Genomic DNA, 18,583 nt, shown 5'->3' on the forward strand with positions numbered 1-18,583 from the left:
TCTTTACAGGAGGGACTTGCATTGCATTCATTGTATTTACATATGTAGTAACATTTCTAAAATGTTTCTAAATTTTTAGACCAGATCTAAATTTCTGCCTCATGCTCTGTGTCCTGTAGCTCTGAAATGCTGAAAACATCTCACAGTCAGTCTCTTAATATGTGCATTCTAAGGAGTTAGAGGTCTGAGCTGGAACAAGCGGCAGGAGTCAAAGGGAACTCTGCTAGCTGGATGGCATGCTCATGTAGATGATGGAATTTTTTCGGGGCATAAATGGCATCCAGATACTTTCACCATTATGCAGCTGTTTACACCTTTGTCCCCTCTCTCCCTGCAGTCTCCTTCATGATAAGCATCTTGCCCATGCATAGTTCGAGGTGGAATCTTGTGAACCTTCTCCCCCTGCCCCCCCAAACTCAGCCTTTCTTGGGAGTAGGGAAAAATGGGGATAATATTCCGGAGGGAATACATCATTGCTCATTATTCTTCTTTTGACTTCAAAAGGTATGAATTTTCCTTTCCATCCTCTTTTAGACTGTTTTGTTCCTCCTGTCAGTGAGAATGCTGCAGTTACAGCTGCTCGTTATTTGAGGTGAACAGCCCACTCTGTCTTAGTCAATTGTAGTTGCTGTTCTAATGGTTCTGACTCTGAAAAAGCAGGGTGATCTCCTGGGAGGCTCTGGAGGTGCCATTTTTGGTTTTGTGATACTGTTCTGTTCTTCGTACTTTATTTCTTAAGAACAACACACAGTTAGGGTTAAACTCCATTGGTTGTGGAACTCAGCTGCTTCTGGAGCTGCTGAGAAAGTTAAAGCCACTTCACAAGTCCCAGGTTTGGTCATTCAACGCTCCATTTTTATAATGCTTCCTATTTCTTTGTAGGTATTGTGACTCCTACTCTTCAGAATCATGCATGTCTGAGGCTTGTTATTTAGTGAAATCTCTGTGCAAATGGTCTCTGAAAATTTGTTCTTGGGAATGCATCTTGTGGATGACAGCAGAAAAGCCCGGTTCTTCTTCAGACTGCCATTCTAGAGTATTTCTTGTGATATTTCCGTGTCTGTCTTTCCACATGCCCTTGAGTCTTTTGATAAGGCAAATATTAGCACTGGGAACTTAATTACCTTCACTTCATTTATCTCTTGTAGACAGATGCCTGTTCCTTCTTAGATAGGCTCAGATGGCAGTGGGGTATTGAGAGTAGCAAGATCACATGCATTCTCCAAATTAGGCAGATTCACAAATGTTTGCAAGATTGGAGCTATAGGTAATGCTTTTCATAAAATGATCTAGAAAACATGAATATATTGTAATTTGTAATCTCTGAGTAAGATTTTCTGTAGCACTGTACTGTGTTAAGTCTAATGAAATAAGACCTGGACCTTGCCTCAAACAGGATAAATGCCTGAGCAAGTCCGTTTACAGACAGAGGAAGGAAAAAAGACACAAGAAAATAATTATGAACAAATAAAAGCATATGCCTTGTGTTATAATAGTTCAAGGGTGTTGCTTTTTCAAAATGGTGTCAAGAAAGAATTAAGTGCTTAGAAAGAAGTATCTGTTCAGTTTTCTGGGGAATGTTAGAGGAAGAGATGCTGAACTGCAGAGGAAAGGAAATTCCAGGTTAGGGAGGCCTATATGGAAGAAAGCATATAACAGTGCAGAAGGGCATGGAGATATAAATATAGAATGTCAGTAAAAGTCTATGACTCATACTGCTGTAGTAGCATAGTGCAGAATTTATTTGCAGAAGTACAGAACAAAAACCCTATGGTATACTATGATGCATTCACAGATAGTTTTCCATAGCTGGTTAATGTTTTATGCATCCTCCTTTTTGAGAGGCATCACTAAATTGTGCTTTGATTTTCTTTTTTTTCTTCTTTTTGTTAGGACTTTGTTTTTAGATGAAGAGTTAAGTCCTCTATTGAACCTTGAATGCAGCAGTTCTGTTTGCTGGGTAGAGATGAGTTAGATTTGTTTTTAATCATGTAACTAAATTTAGCCAGCAATCTGCATTTTAAGGCATTGCTATTAAAAGTCTAAAAGTGAGATATGTATCGTAGTTTGAATTTAAAATGAGCCAGAGGCACAGCTGGTGAGGCAGTCATGACTCTCTAATCATGAGTGGAGAGAAACGAGAAGGGAATTTTCTCATCTTGCAGGATGAATGCAAAGTGCGATAGGTGCTTTAACATCTCCCCCTGCCCTCACCCCCCCTTCCCCAGCTTTGTTTCATGATTGCATGGACTTCATGACCTCCCTGTGACATTTTCTTTTTCTGAGCCAAGATCATATATCTGTTTGATATCAGCAGTATGAACACAAATTTACAAGCATTTAACTTCTTACATTTTTAAATTGTATGAACACAAATTTACAAGCATTTAACTTCTTACATTTTAAAATTTTTCTTTCAGTTTATTCAGAACTTTGGTACTTCATGTTTCCAGTCTTTCCTCTGAAAGCAAAACAGCCTTTATCCTATCTAACACCCAAACCCAGAGGCAGGACTTCCAAGGTATCTGGAGAGTCTTGGAATCTGCCGTACTGAAAAGGTATTTTTGTCCAATCTTTCAAAGCAGTTAAGCATGCTATTAAGTATGTGAATAATCCAATTAACTGAATGTTGCCCATCTTGAGACATAACTTGGCGTAACTATGGAAGCAAAAAAGAAAAAGCGTACCTGTTTTTTAATGAATGAAAGTCAAAGCTGTTTAGGTATTTAATGGTGTCGACAGTCCTGATAAAGATGGATCTGTTGGCAAAGTGCATGATAAACTTAGCATGTCATGTGAAACTGCAAGTTATCTCTAGCCTATCATACGGAATATTAAATTGACTTAATACAGCACTGCCTTTAGCAAAATTTGCTGTTGCCAAGCTCCCACTTCCCAAGGCTATTTTTCAGCCAGATCGATACCTTGGCTTGGTTTACCTTTCCTTGTCACAAGTAGTTCAAGCACAATGAAGGCTGGTGGCCTAGGGCTGAGAACAACTATTTGGGTCCAAAGTTTCTCAAGCTGTCTTGGTGTAAACTGTTGCTGAAGGAGTTCTCAGTCTTTGCTTTGAACCTTTTAGTCTGTACTAAAAGGCTGTCACAGTCCCAGTGTCTTCTTTTGGAGAGTCTCCCACATCCTCATAGCTTTACCTGCCTAGATGAGTATTTTCCATTACATCGCCTTATCATACGAGTCATTGGATGTTTAATGTTTTGATATCTCCAGGAGGCTCTGAAAGGAGACTGGATAATGTTCTCGTATGCTGTATCTGTTTACATTAATGCCATGCAACAGAGTTCCTCCTAGTTGGGTGAATTTTCTTTCATGATGCATAATTGTCCTTTTTTTTTTTTTTTTTTTAGCAATAGGAATGGGTCACAATGAGAAGCCAGTTGTTTGGATATCATAGATGAGCCACTGATTGTAGTGGTGTGAAATCTCTTAGGTGTCTTGTTGGTTTGTCTTGCCCACACGCTTGTGGTTAAATTGCTCACCAGATTTGGGGACATCTGATGTAGCTCACAATGGCAGAAATTTTTGGCCCACTTGAGGAATACAGGAGTTTTAACTGAGAAATCCATAGCTGTTGGAGGAGGACTGGTGATGCCCTTATGGTTCTCTTCCTGTGACACTTGTGGCCTTTTGTTGCAGGTTTAACCCTATTTATAGGGCGCTTGGAAACCCTTGTGAATTGCAGCATGTTGAGCAGCTGCTCTGCGGGCTATTCTGAACTAGATATGTATTGCAACCTGTGACTGCAGAAGGCTGAAAATGGCAACTGAAATGATCTCTAATTTTCTATTGCTGACATCCCTGAAATGCTTTTGCTGTTTTTTCTGAATTTTCCTGATGAGGCGTGACCTCAATACTATGCATAGATTCGTGTTTGTGATGCATTTTTAATAGCTATTATAAATTAATATGGAAAAAAATTCAGGAGCATGACCTATTATACAAAGATGTAGAAGTCCGTAAGGAGGTCATAGAAAGATGTGTTAAGAGATGTGGGCAGCTCTGGTACACTGAACTCCCATGTAAGACGATGAAGGGGCCGTTTAAACCTTTGTCAGAGCAGCTCATCCTGCTTTGTACTGAAACCATGCACAGGTACAGGTGTTAGACTGTAGGTGTGGTAGTGATGCCAGGTTTCCAGCTGCTGAATTAAAGCTGTCTTCAGCCAAGAAGGAATTAAGGATGGATGGATTAATGTTTTGCTGTAAAGTTGCCCTGCTCAGAGGCTGTTTCTAGGTAGATGAGGAGGTTTCTCAGAATGGCTGAAGGACATAAGGGATTGTCCTGAAGGACAGCAGAGATTTGTCGTTGTGGGAGAGGTGTTGGTTTGCCTGTTGTGGGACAAGGAGGAGGCAGCGGCAGCCTCCTCAATTGACTAATTGACATTAGTCAATTTTTAATACCTGCTCCTGTGAATTTTCATGTGAAAGGAAGCATTAGGAATTTTATATAGAACTTCCTATTTCAAGTCTGAATGAGATTAAGCATTCAGTGTGAATATCCAGAGTTCATTTGAAAAGTAATTGTTGATGCAACCGTGAGTTGAGATAGCCTAGATGAACTCTTTCATCTAGTATTTATGAAAGAATAGTTCAAAGCTTGCCTGGATACTGAATAGAGACTTCAAGGATGTAATGCTAGTGCAATCATGATATTATCTTAAAACAGGAAAACTGATATAAAGATGAACCTGAATCTAGTGAAAATAAGCAAATTTTAATGTTTCTGTTTGTCTGGTGTGTTGTACTGAGAAACCAACCTGTTTTTAAAACTAAAATGCATTTTTTTTTTTTATTGCTGATTGTCTCCAAATACTTATGCGGCTGAGCAGATTGATTAAGAAACTGCTTAAAGGGAAAAACGACATGCTCTGCAGTCTCAGCAGCACCATAAAGCAGCACAGTAAGAGCTACAGCGTCAGGCAGGAAACAACTGCAAGTGCTTTATGCAATGTTGCTGGATTTGCAATACTCCAGAGGTTGGGAACTTGTAATTTTGAGGCCATTCTCAACTGTCTATGCTTTGTGGTAGCATAAGGACGGAAGGGTGACGTGAAGGAAATGCAGAGGAGCCTTTCTGATAGTGGAATGCTAGTGTAGTGCTGCAAGCATTTAAATATGCACATACCTGCATCCGTATTCTGTGAGGGACGTGAGCATGTGCTTCAGATGATTTGCTGCTGTACGTACGCTGATACAGACTGCTGTGTTTACAGTTCAAAGAGCAGGAAGAAACTAGATCTGCATGACCATGTAGAATCTCAGATGATGTAGCATACTGTTGTATGTACTATTTGCTTAAGGGCCTGTTGGGAAGTTTTTCTTAAAAAATCTTCCAACCTCTGTCCTTTTCTTCTAGCTCTCTGAACTCCTGTACTGTACATTTCATTCAAGTTATACACTAGATTGACACAGGATGCATGAATTATATCTCTTACTCCTTAATTCCAAACGGTATTGAACTCTCTGGCCTTTATTTGATGTAACATTTGCCTGCTGAAAAAAGGAACAGTTGCAATGAAGTCATCTGGGACAATGTGGATGCCCACAGTTGAGGAATTGAATTGGAGCCTCCATGCTCAGAAAATGGCAAGATCAAGGTCTTAGGAAGCGTTGTTGGTATCTTAGAAGAACTGGAAAAGCTTTCCAACATTGTATGCTTCTTTCTTTCACACAAGTTGTAGAAATAACTTCTGCCTTTTGTGCCCTCTTACTGTATAAAGTCTGGTATGAAATATCTCATTTTCTGATGCCTCAGCCACTTCCATGGTTGATGTACTCTGTCCAGTTGAGTCATCACTGTATATGTTTTCTTGACTTCTAATTAAAATCTGTTCTATTCTAATATTAGACCAACACTCCTTGTTATATCACCCTTCATTCTTAAGTAATTCATCCTGCAACCTCCTTACTCTGTATGACTAATGTCTTTTTCTCAAATATTCTTAGAACATTTTAAAATACCATCTATATTATAAGCAGCACTGTAGCAACACCTCTCATTACAATTGCTTAACGCTTTCTGTCATAACTCAGTGCTTTCTTTTGCTTCGGATTTTGACGAGACTTTAACGTTTTTGGCTGGAATTTTCCATGCAGTGGTGTTTGCCTCAGCCTGAAATTTCCACTTGAGACTGATTTCCCCCCCCCCCCCCGCCCCCCCCGAAAATGTAATCAGTATTTCATAGAGAAGACGCTTCTAAATCAGCTTCTGTTAGGTTCTCTCTCAGAAAAGACATTTAATTTTTTTAAAAGGATCTGTAGGCAGATATGTTTGGCTGAAAATTAGGAATGATTGACCATTAGCAGGAGACTGAGCATGGGAAGGGGAATGCTCACCACACAGGAGTAAGTCTAGGGAGTGAATTTCTGCTGATTAGAAGTGAGAACTGGGTTGATGAGCACTGAAAAGGAACTGGTTGCTTTGGGCATTCAAGAAGTTCTTCCTAAAAGCAAAAAATTGATTTATCTGGCTTTAGTTTTTTTAATGAATGTTCTCCATGTTTGCCTACTAATAACCACCTGAAACTTTTTCCTTTTTGCCACTATAAGCAAAACAAGTTAATTACAATTATTTCTGTTTGGAAGAAGAAACAGTTTATGTTCTAAAGGCTCTGTTTGGTTTTGCATGTATAAGTAATTCTGTGCTTGCTTGTCCAGTGAAAAAAAGATCGAATCTGTGGATGGAAGGTGTTTTGTTGTAGCTAAGCGTTATTGCTATCTGGTTTTAATCCTTCAAATATGCTTGCGTTCTTCAGGTCCGCTGAATTTACTAAAATAATTTGTAATAATTTGTAATAATAGAGATGAGCATACTTCAAAGCCTTTGTAAGGCTGAATAAAGCCACTGGGATCATACAGTTGTATTACATCATTTCAACTTGGTGTTACTGTTGAAATTTCAACATAAGGCCTCAAAAATTGATCCAATAACAGAATTGCAGAGTGAACCTTAAGGAGACCAATACCCATTGGTATTAGTCTAGTAGTAGAGTAGTAGAAAAAAAGACCAAACTTGTATAGGCCCTGGCACATGGAAAAGGTACTTGGTAGTGCAGAGAGGGGCTTTTTCCAGTCATTGATAAAGTAGTAGTTAGGCAACTGTGGTTAGACAAATTAATCCTGTTGAAAAGAGGAACGGTTTCTGGAAAGTAAAAACAGTTAAACATGGAGGCAGCAGCTTGGGGCAAATGGTGGACTCGCTAGTCCTTCATTCATAAGGGGAAATTACGTAAGCAGTTTAGTTTGACTTCAGAGTAGGTGGTCATGGTGTTTTGCTGAGATCTTGCAGTCAGGGAAGCTGTAGACCACTGTACTTATCTCCACCTTTCACAGGCCCTTGGCAGAGGGCAACAGAATTGCTTGCTTTGCACAGAACTTGCTCTAGCAGCTCGTCGTCAAGATGGTGATCATGCCAGCTGCTCCCTGGTTTCTTCTGGTCACTGGCAGGGTGGGAAAATTATTTTCTCAGTGAGTAACTGGTCAGGTGTGTGTTGGGATTTTAGACTGCCTGCATCTGAATCCAGACACCAGCAGCAGACAAGACTTGAGACAAGGTGGAGCAGTACCCTGATGTGACGACGCAAAGGATCATTTTTGTTACACGAGTGGCTGGTGTTTCTTGTTCATGTCTGGGTCCAGGCAGAGCACCAGATTTGGTTGGGGAAAGAATTTTTTTCCCCAAAAGTCAGGCTTGAGAGGCACCTCTGCTGCCCCTGTGTACAGGATAGTGCTATAGACTGTGCATGACGTTCTGGGTCTGTATTATCAAATAGACAGCTTGCCTTTCCAGAGGCCTTGTGGGTTGCTGATATTTTTGCCTGTGGCACTTGATGCTTTTGGCTTCTGAGAGTGGAAATGCTTTAGTTAAACTATGGTCCTTGGGATCAATACAGCAACGTCTGGGTAGTGCTTGAGAGCCTGTCATATAGTAATGATCTAACTAGATGTTACAGAAATTCTTTCTGGCTTTGAATTTCATAAAACTCGGCTTCAGTTCCTGTAGTTGGTACAAAATAGAGCAGCCTGTCTGTCCTTTTCCAGTCCACTAATAGGGTTCTGGATAGGTGCAGTAACCTGCTCTGATGTAAAAGCCTGAAGCTTAGTCTACATTTAAATTTCCTATGTAACATACTGATGTAGGAGACTTCTTGCAACATTTTTGTAGCTGCAGATGTTTTTAGCAGAGATCTATATAAATTACAAAGTTAATATATTACCTCCAAAACAAGCATGCTTTTTAAATTGCAAACTGTTTTCATAATCTCTGTAAGGTATACTGCTAGTTCTCTTAATGAAACTTGTTTTAATGCCTTAACCTAAAAAAATGAGGTTACTATATTCAAAGACCTCACTTGTATTGAAAGTAGTATGTGGCTGGTTTCAACTTTTCCCTGAACTGCTAGGAAGCTCCAAAGGAAGGAAATATTTGTGCCCTTGAGAGAAAAGGACAACTAATTTTATCACCTAATTATTTCAGAGGAAGCATTATCAGTGAACTGAGAGAATGCATCTGAAAAACAGTTGCAAAGATTGGAGTAAGAGATACCACTGCTAGCAGATTTCCAAGGAAAATGCATATACTTGTCTGTTTAAATATATGAAGTTAGAGATTCCCAGTTTATTTATGAGATACGTTATCAGCTTAAACTCCACAAACCAGCAGTGGCTACCTGTGTCCCCTTCAAGACAGTTTAAGAGCACCCAAAGTAAAAGGCAGGTGTTCAGGTTTCCAAAGGTTTGTGTTATGGCGTGTGTTAAGAAAACCCTGAGTTGTCATCTTTGGGCAGTGTGACCGGTACCCCCTGCTCCCAGCCCCTCTGTGGGATATGTCTGTACTGACTGACAAGGGGAGAACTGTGTGTGTGTGTGTTGAAGCTGACTTGCTTGACTTGATTGTATTTTCCTCAAATCCACATAATTTGGCTTATGACTTGATGACTTGAGTTCAATTCTGAAGAGGAGTTTGAGGTTTGGCTGAAGTGTGTATGTACCTCAAGGTCATTGCAGGCTTCCTTCTGGGCTGGATTGTGGGTTGCTGCTTCTAGTCAAAACCAAGTTGAGAACATACTGTTTATGCTGTGTGGATATAACTTTTTTTAATTGGAAGCCCAGAAGGGACAGCTTTTCATGACATACTTCCAGAGATCTAGTTAATTCATTAAGAAAATAAAGCTGTCACTTAGTATGATTGCGTTTTGTTTTGGGTGGTTGATTTGGAGTGGTGTGTGGGTGTGTGTTGTGGTTTTGTTTGGGTTTTTTTGTTGTTTTGTTTGTTTTTTAATATTATGAACCAAGGGTAAAAAGAATTGCTTTATCGATGTTATCCATACTGGAGAATGGACTTTTGGGTGTCAGTCCCGCAGCAGTGAACCCAGTATAATATGTGGAGAGAAGGGTGATCCATATGGTGCTGATTTCATTTAAAGTTATCTTTCCTTGGCCAACATGTGATTCCTGTGAGAACCAACCGGTGGATTTCCAGTGCTTAATGCCAGGTGTGGTGGTGGTCCTAACTAACCAGTTGCTGTCCTGAGAGCTGTTACTCTGCTAACAGAAGTTGTGACAGAAGGTAACTCCCATCAGGAAAATAAAAACTGTACATTAAATAAGATTCTTCTCTCTTCCCAGTCTTTGCCATAGGGACATCCATCGCTTGTCTCTATGGGAAAGACTGGGAAGAGAGAAGAATCTTTTATGTTTCAGAATAAGCTGTTTTGTCTGTGCTTCTGTTAACCTAAAAACATGTCCTTTGTATAAGCAAAGTATATATATTGTATGCAGAATGTCCAGGTTATGCAACTTCACTGACGTGGTTTCATTTATAGCCCAGGCCACCCTACAGACCTTATTCTGCTAGAAAACAAGTTAATGAAGTTTGAGTAACTGCATAGAAGTACATCATAATATGTCTTTATCTAGTTTTAGTATTTTTTTCTGCTGCTCCCAGAAGTAAGTTAGTTTTCACTAGGTTTTTGAAGCTTTAGATAAGATGCATTAAGAAGTGTTGTTCTAGTTTTGAATTGGTATCCAGATGTTCTGGAAACCTAGTGAATAAGTAATATTGAAATGTGTTTTGTGTTTAGAAACTGGCAAGGTATTCACCTGGGGCAGAGCAGACTATGGGCAACTTGGAAGGCATGCAGTGGTTCTCGATGGACAAGAGGCGTGCACAGCATCTGAACAACGCTTGGAGCTGTTGTGTAACACCCCTATTTCAGTGCCTTGCCTAAATGGAGCATCTCAGGTAAAGGAAGAAAATTACCATTTTATTCCCCCCCCCCCTTTTTTTTTGGTGCATCAAAATAATCAGAACAATTTCCTAATAGAACCTTTTCAAATGCTGCAGCACACACCCTCACTGCTCTTCCTGTAAGCTCAGAAGTTAATACAATTCAATTATTTCAAATTTCTTAAAAGGCTTTTGCATTCAGAAACTGATTTTTCCTTGGTGGAACCAGAGTTACCATTAGCAGAAGATGTCAAGTTCTCTCAAATACCAATGTGTGCAGGAGATAGTTGCACCTGCAATACAGCCTAGCAGATGAGCTGGGACCCTGCCCAGCTGCAGCGCTGCTTTTGTCTGATGCCCTCACTAACAGTTTAGCCAGTGGCCTTTCTCTAGCTGATAAATAATAATGCTGCAGCTTCTAGAATATTTCTCTACCTTATAACATCCTCGAGTGATGTTGGAGGCTTTCTTTTCATATGGCTAATTTGGTACAAAATGATTTATCCTCAAGCATAAAGGTGACCAGAAAGAAAACTTTACTCGAGTTGTTTGCTGTAGTCTGACACCACATGCAACCTGTACTGCTTACAAACCATTTTCTTGGCTTTTTAGTGGCTGAGAGGCAGCATATGGCAATTGGCCTGTTGGCAGGCAATGTGCAGGTCCCATCTGGGCAGATAACCAGTCAAAAGGTATGCATCTCCCTGTGGGGTAGCCTGCAGTCGAAACACAAGGGGTAAGTACAGGTTGACAGCTTCAGCTGCAATGTACGTACTGCATCTCTACCTCCTGGTAGTCCCCCATGGCGAGACTTTGGTTAGAAGAGTCAGCCTCTGCCCTTTCCCATCATCAGTGTTCTGTGAATGTGTGCACTCAGAGATGTGAAGTGGAGCTTCAGAGCCCAGGATGCTGCAGTAATGAATAATTTGTTTAGTCAGTGTTGATTCCACTGAGTCTCAAAACAGCTTTCTTACTCCTTTTGAGATGGGTGTCCCTGCTTTTGTCACTAGATACCTATAGAGAACACCTTTGTTGAATCTGTTTCACGCTGTTTTTCATTTGTGCTTTGGGCAGTGCCTCAAGTATGTAGTTCTGTCGTTTCTCGTACAATACAAAGCCAAGGCAGCCATAGCTTTTGCACAGGGAACTTACGCTTGGCAGGACGAGCGATCCATGAAGGTGAAGGAAAGGGATGCATTCAGATATATTCCTTGAAAAGGAAGAGAAAAACAATCTCATCTTCATTCTGCTGCCCTCAGCGCTGTTCCTCCTTATAGACCTATGAGAGACCTGATCTGAGTGATTAGCAATGGCAGTGTTCTGGAGCAGGCATCGTTCTTTGCAGAGGTAACAGCATGAAGATGATTTAAGAAGAGCGTGATCAAGAGCTAGCATCATTTGTACCCTAAGAGGAGCTGTGTTGATGAGAAACGGGAAAAGCAGATAATAAGAGCCTAAATTGCTTCACTTCAAGATTACAAAATAATGCCAGAGCTAGAATTTATACTTAAAAATGCATTGAATTGCAGTATGTAGGCTATGTAGAGTGTGAGCTGGTTTTCGTTTACACACAAGCTATGCCCTTTTCCATTTGTTGTATGGAGACGAGGTTTGATTTGAGAGCTGAATTAAAAGGAATACAGAGAAGATGAGTTCTTTTCCATGTTTACCTTGAATTAACAATTCCAATTTGCATGTTTAATGCAGAGAGCCAGTTTTAACAGTTGAGCATTGTAACTAATGATTTTTATCCATGGTCTATTTTTATAAATCACTTGTAATGATTCAATGGAATTTTTGGCAAAGTTGTGGTCTGCTGATTGCCTCTGCACTTCAGTTAATATTGTTAGAACCAAAATGGAGAAACTAATCTAAGGATTAGAGGATAGTGTAAAAGGCACACTAGTTTACCTCAAGGACAGCATAGTAGATTTAACCTCCTGTGCTGCTCCTTGTCTCCATGCCCATGGCTTACCTGCTTTCTCCACCAAAGACCAGGGATTCTCCTTTCTTTGTCCTGAAATTGGTATAATGTCTGTGTCCGTCTACCACTCCAAAACATGATTTTTGAAGTGTTGTGAGTGACCTATTCCATTGTGAGTTTGACTTCATCTGACAAACTCATTTGGAAGCATTGACCTTGAGAAATATGAGCACTTTTTTCCTTTCAACTGAAACAATGGAAGAACAAAAGCCTGAGTTTTAGGTAATTATCTACTAATCTAAGCATGTCTTCCTGCTAGCTTTAAAAGAGTATGTGGACATCAGGTTCCTGGAGTCTCATGTGTTTAAACTTTTTGAATTATGCGACTGCAGGTCTATTTATTTCTTCTCAGTGCTTTGGTGCATAACCACCATGGAATAGGATGAGGCACTGAAAAGAAACTTCAGGCTGTAGCCGAAGTCAGTTGTGCGAGACATTATGCATGCAGTGCTCTTGTGTTGTGGGGTGTCCTTGATTGGACCTCTTCAGAACATCTGACTCATCTGCTGCCTGATGTGCATTCATATCCACCGCTCTTCAGATGAAAGGACAATTAAATACGAATGGCCTGAAATATGATGAGCCTCTGTATTTAGCAAATGCTACAAAGATGTGGTTTAATGTTTCCTCCTTGTCAAAATGCTTTTCCAGTCCGTTTGATATTTTTGGTTTTAATAGCTATCGCTTTACTGTTTGTGGTATGTTCAGTATGTCGTTCACATTGCAGCAAACATTTGCTGCAGCAATAAACAAGTGAGAAGTCATTGTGCAGTGCTGAACATTTCTTGCTAAACTGGATGGAAGGAAGGGCTACAGTCATTTTGGATATGCAGCACTGTTCACATGGAGCCATGTCTTCATCATATCCTTTCTCTAATTAAAGCAAGCTGTGCTAGATTACAGTTTTCTGAGGAGAGAGATCTCAAATTTCAGTTAAGAAATTAAAAAAAATTCTGTGTCACACTGTCACTGTTGCGTATGTGTTTTCTTGGGCTTAATTCTTTCCTCAGTTTTGCCATCACCCAACTTAAATCTTGATGGTGGATGTAGGGGCCAGTTCTGTCAGTAAACGAAAATAACCGATGGACTTGTGGCAACCTGTACCTGCTGTGTTTATCCTGGTCCTACTGTGGTCCATAATTCCAGTGTGTACGTTTGTCCCAGTGTGTGTACGCTTGTCCCGTGCAATACAGATTGGTTTGGATCTTCTGTATCGTTCCTTTCTTCAGGGAATGACACCATGAATACACACACCTCATGGCCCTTTGACTGCAAAGTTTATTGCTGCTCTTTTCAGTAGCAGTTCCAGTAATGTCTCATTTTTGTTTAAGTATTTGAAAGATAGCTTTGGTTTTAGTATATTCTTGTTTTTTTCCTTTTTTTTTTCCCCATTCATGTTGCAAAATGTTAAGCATCTACCTAGAAGATAATTCTAAGATATCTGCTATGGTGATAATTAATTGGTTAATTATTATATGAGTGATAGGTTAATGTACAAGCATCGTTATTACCTTAACATATAGACACAATAATATTGAAAATTGAACCTTTTGGTTTACAAAAATTGACAACTGTCTTTGTATTTTTTTGACTTCTCAGGGAAAATTTTTAGAGGATCTTTTGTAAATAAAGCTGTAGTTGAGACTTTAAAGGGTATTAAATAACCTGATAGTGTTAAATATACATCATCTCTGTGCTGTGTGCATGGCTTTAGTATACTTAGTTGTTTGACTGGAAAAATTCATAGTAAAAGGTGGTTCTTACTTTGCAATACTTATAGCTAATAATGAAAACAAGCATGGATGGGAGTGGAAATAGAGAAATGGCATGACTTCAGATGCAACAGCAAGTCAGCTGGAAAGCTGAGAAGAGAACCCAGGTGCTACATATTCCACTCCAGCCCTTTACTCATTAAGCTTTCTCTCTTGTGATATCACTAGAAGGGAAAGTTAGTTCATATCTGCATGTTCCAGACAGGTCAGGTGTTATATTTCAGTTAGTGTGTGTTGCTTTCCCTGGATGTTTATTTAATGCTGTTAGATCTGTCCATCTAGTGATTCTTCGTGAGGAGAGACTCCCATAGAAGGAGAGGTAAAGGCCAGCTCATCTTTTACTGAAGGGTTTGTGAGGTCCTTCTGGACCAATTAATTGAATTATCTTCATGCTTAAGTTGAAGTGATGTGGAGTTTCTCACTTGGTAAGCAAGTAGTGCAGCAGGGGGTGGCGTTTTTTTGTCATGAATTGGTGTCTTTTACAAGTTAGTCTTGATCTGTCCTTTGAGAAATGGCATTGTTGGATTTTCCTTGATTGGCGCAGGTTGGTTTTGTTATGCTGTTTTAGAGATGCAATGATAAAAATGGTAATGTAGAGATGGTCCCTTTAATATTCTTGCAAGAGTGGAAATCAAGTTCTTGGCTTATCAATTAATTTTAAGTGACAATAAAGGAAGATAAAGGCCATGGAGAAGTGGGTTCTGAGTACAACTAACTGTGCAAATAAGAAGTTGCAATTAAGGATGAAAATAGAGACCAAATTATTGAGATTATCATTAGGGGGAAAAAACCCAAACAGGATGGATCGAAAGAATGAAGGTGCAGTCTGCATACGAAATATGAAGTCTGTGTTAATGAGGTGTGTTTGTGTGATCTGCATGCCCTGTGTAGGAGAGTAACACTAATCTTGGGAAGACTGCAAGATGGTTGAGAGGAGAATACAGTTATATTACAGGAAATGAGAAAACGGGATTTACTTCTTAGGTCAGTCAGTTCTCCCTGTCGTTCTCCTAGCAGGAAACTGGGAGCAGTATCAAACCGCTGAAATTCAAATGCAACTTTTTGGCTAGGTAGCCATCCTATTTATTCTGTGCTTTTCTTATCCCAATAAGACGTGACCGTGTAAAGAATATCTTATGGCCTGGATAGAGAGACATTTAAAACTCATAGCAAAGTCATTTCTGGAAGTTATGAATTGCCAGTGTGTGAGGCAACAGAGGTTACTCTGGAAATACTAGTCTGCCCCATGGAAACCGTAACCTAGTCGCAATCCTAAATCCTATTGTAAATAATTTGGTGAAATGAAGCTCAGCTATTTAGCACTAGGTGAGAGGATGGGGAACTTTGCTTTCCTCTTCTCCTCGTGGTTATGAGCACAGCCTATGTCGCCAGCTCCAGGTGTGTAATTTTTGGAAAGCAAAGAGGAGATGATATTTGTTCCCAGCACCATGCTTCCCGTCACCCATACCAATTTCTCTGCAGCTGGCATTGCAGAAAGGGAGATGGGAAATCAAATTCACACCAAGTGAATGGCAAAGGAAAACTCCCGCACTGCCTTTGCATGCCAGAGAGTATATGCTGTGTGAGTACAAACTAGAGGTTTTCCAATTATCACTATTGCAGATGAAAGTTGGTTTAAAATGACCAAAATTGCTCTGTTGGGGTTGTACTGTAGCACTGAGGTGGCGGTTGGGGGTCAGGCTGCTTTGTAATCTGTATGGGACACCACAAAGGGTTGATTTGCCTACAGTTTGGGTGAAGTAGGAGAGGACTGACATAGGATGAAGTCTGGAGTTGGGAGACCCACCCAGCATGCGGTGACCGAGGTGCTATAAATGTGAGTGTGGGCAAAGCCTTCATGTTCATAATTCATAAATTCATTTTCCATTTAATAGCACGTTGCAGTTAGAATTCCAAATTAATACCTCACTTGGAGGTATCAGGGAAATGGGAAGAGACTAAAATTACTTGCAGCAGTAGCCATGGCTTGTGCAGACATGCATGAGCTGTCAGTAGTGTAGCCCTAACGATGAGACCAAATTGGCAGCTGTATTTAATGAGCCTATTAGTAGCAAAATGACTAACCTAAGTTATCTTCTTTGTAACTCTGTGACCTATGTATGCTCATACTATATTGCTTTAATTAAAAATACTGAGTGGGTCCCATCCTTCTGCATGGATTGTTCTAATAACAGTGCACCATGACTGCGACTTACTCTGAGCTCGGAAACAACTTGTGATCCAGCTCATTGCTCCTCTGAAGTATTTCTTTGCACCAACAAATGCCATGAACGTTCACTAGCGCCAATCACATGCATGATGCAGTTAATGCCTGCTAGTCAACCATGGGGAGTACTGCAAAATTACTTAAAAAAATGTATTTGGTGTCAAGACAAAGCCTCTGTGAGCAGCAGCCTTGGAAGGTGACACCTGTTAGTGCAGAAATCCAATTCTGCCTCACTGAAGTTGTTTCAGTTGCCTTGCTCATCCATGAGAAGCCTAAACAGAAACATTTAAATGTAAAAAGTGTCCATCCTAGTTTAAGATGAGTTAGGTCTAACCAGGGTATGTGCATGAATATGTTCCAAATCCAAGTGAAAATATGGTTTGAAGCAAGAGGTTGGTGGAAAAGGCCCTAAGGCATGCAGTTTTTCATTCTCAATTTGTCATTAGAACTGTTACAGAGAAGGGATTAACAAATCAATGCAGGCTAAAATGAGAGAAAATCAATAAGAAACTGTAGTGAACTGGAACAAAGCTATCAATTTGCAGTGTTCTCTGCAAGGAAATCTCATCCGTACCTCCTTTCATGGATGGAAAAATAATGCAAAAATGATGATTTGGGGTTAGATTAATTCTTTTTTACCTGGCTGACCCCAGAACTTTAGGTCGAGAAACTTCTGGTGTAAATGCTACTTAAGTTTTTCAGTTGTGTTGATGAATTTTATTGGCAGGCTCTATAACACTGGAATCCTTAAATAAAAAACGCAGGGGGGAATAGTCAAGGAGAAATAGATCATTTAAGTTACCTTCATAGGAATTTGATGGAACACTCTCTTTAATTGTTTACTTTTTTGTATTAGTAGAAGTGACTTCATTAGTTCTTCATTGCTTTTCTGTCTCCTTTTCTTAAGAAGAGTGTTACTTCTGAAAAGTTACTCCTTAATAGGTAGTATGCGTTACATAGCTGGAAATTATGCTGGGCTCCTGGGTAGTGTACTACAGATGAATGAGATGGGAGAGATCTTAGCGGTTCCAGCTCTACCTGTTTATTGAGTTGTTCCACTGGTCCTTTCAAACTCATTTGTCACTGGCCATAAACTCGCCAAGGCAATGCCGTTCTGGCCAGCACACAGACTGCTTCTCCCTGCGTTTAATTTAAGGATTTTGGATTCGGTTTGAACTTGGGTTATGCTTGTACTTTTACGCCGGTGATGGTGTTTGTTTTTCATTTGTCTGATGTTTCCAGCTTTCACTTATCAATGAGTCACTGAAGCTGTGAGCCCTGCCAGTCTTTCTGGCCTTAGTGCTTATGTTGTAAGTTGTTGTGAAGCTACTGTTTAACGAAAGATTCAGAAAAGAGAGAAACTTGTGTTTCTGCTGTGATGCTTAAAGTTGCTGCTGTACCATGGCACACAGTAAGTTTGAAAGACTGGTTTACTGGGTAGCCTGCTAGATGGCAGGTACCTGTTTTTCCTCCCACCTGGTGGCTCATCTCCTTTGCCTGTTGGCTGCCTTGCCTCTAATTTAAAGTGAAGTTGTCAAAGGCAGAAGCTACCTCTGAACACTCTGGTTTTTAGGTGGTCTAATATAGCTTGTGCCTTTACCCTAGCATTCAACCAACAGAACTCGTTCGCAAAAGGAGGAAGGAGAAGAAAAAGCATGTATGATGCATCTAATCCTGTGAGGACAAAAGTGCTGAACTGTCTCCTGTTTTAAAACCTGCCTAAGGGTTTATTCTTAGTCTCCTGGCAGTTGATTGCTGAGGTCTCTGTGAATTTAGTGGGTATCACATGTAATCAGATACCAGCAATGATTGCTAAGACCTATGCTCCTGTTGATGCCTTGCAGTTTTTTTTTAATCATAGAAAAAGCCAATAAAAACCTTATAAAGAATTTCTTTAATTTCATTATCAGGGAGAAAAAAAAAAAGACAGATCCTTAGAGGTATGGTTCTGAAGATGCTACCTCCTACATTTTGCCATTTTAGCTCTCATTTTCCCATTCCTCTTCTCTTCCCAGGTGTAGAGCTAATGTAAACAATCCCTTCCTTGGTAACAAGTGCTTAGGGATCTCTTGTGATGTGTTTGTTTTTCCAGAACATTGTTTGGCATAATGTTTGTGCTCTTAAGTGTTAAATTAACAAGCATTAAATAGCCAGTTTTCCTGCTGGTAATTGCTTCAGTGGAAATCCCTTTTGTCCAGTTTTTTTAAGTTGCCAAGGTTTACCTGCAGCCTCTACTGTTAGTTGATTTCACACTTTGAAAGTGTGAACCCATTCAAAGCCTTGAAAATCTGAGACCTTGGTTTATTTCTACACAAAGAAAAAAAAAAAAAATAAAAAAGAAAGCCAGGCTCTGCC

At 39.9% G+C, this 18,583-nt stretch overlaps 1 protein-coding gene across 1 annotated transcript in view; it reads left to right on the forward strand.

Annotated features, from left to right (window-relative positions):
* The window catches only part of SERGEF (secretion regulating guanine nucleotide exchange factor), a gene marked incomplete at its 3' end in the record, with an annotated part of 156,329 nt that overhangs the window by 27,548 nt on the left and 110,198 nt on the right, over positions 1 to 18,583 (forward strand). Inside the window, 1 exon segment of the mRNA XM_082318233.1 lies at positions 10,100 to 10,260. Within this exon segment, the coding sequence (XP_082174359.1) occupies positions 10,100 to 10,260 (161 nt within the window).

The sequence above is a fragment of the Platalea leucorodia genome (genome assembly GCF_965183815.1).
Source record: "Platalea leucorodia genome assembly, chromosome: 7".
Lineage (NCBI taxonomy): Eukaryota > Metazoa > Chordata > Aves > Pelecaniformes > Threskiornithidae > Platalea > Platalea leucorodia.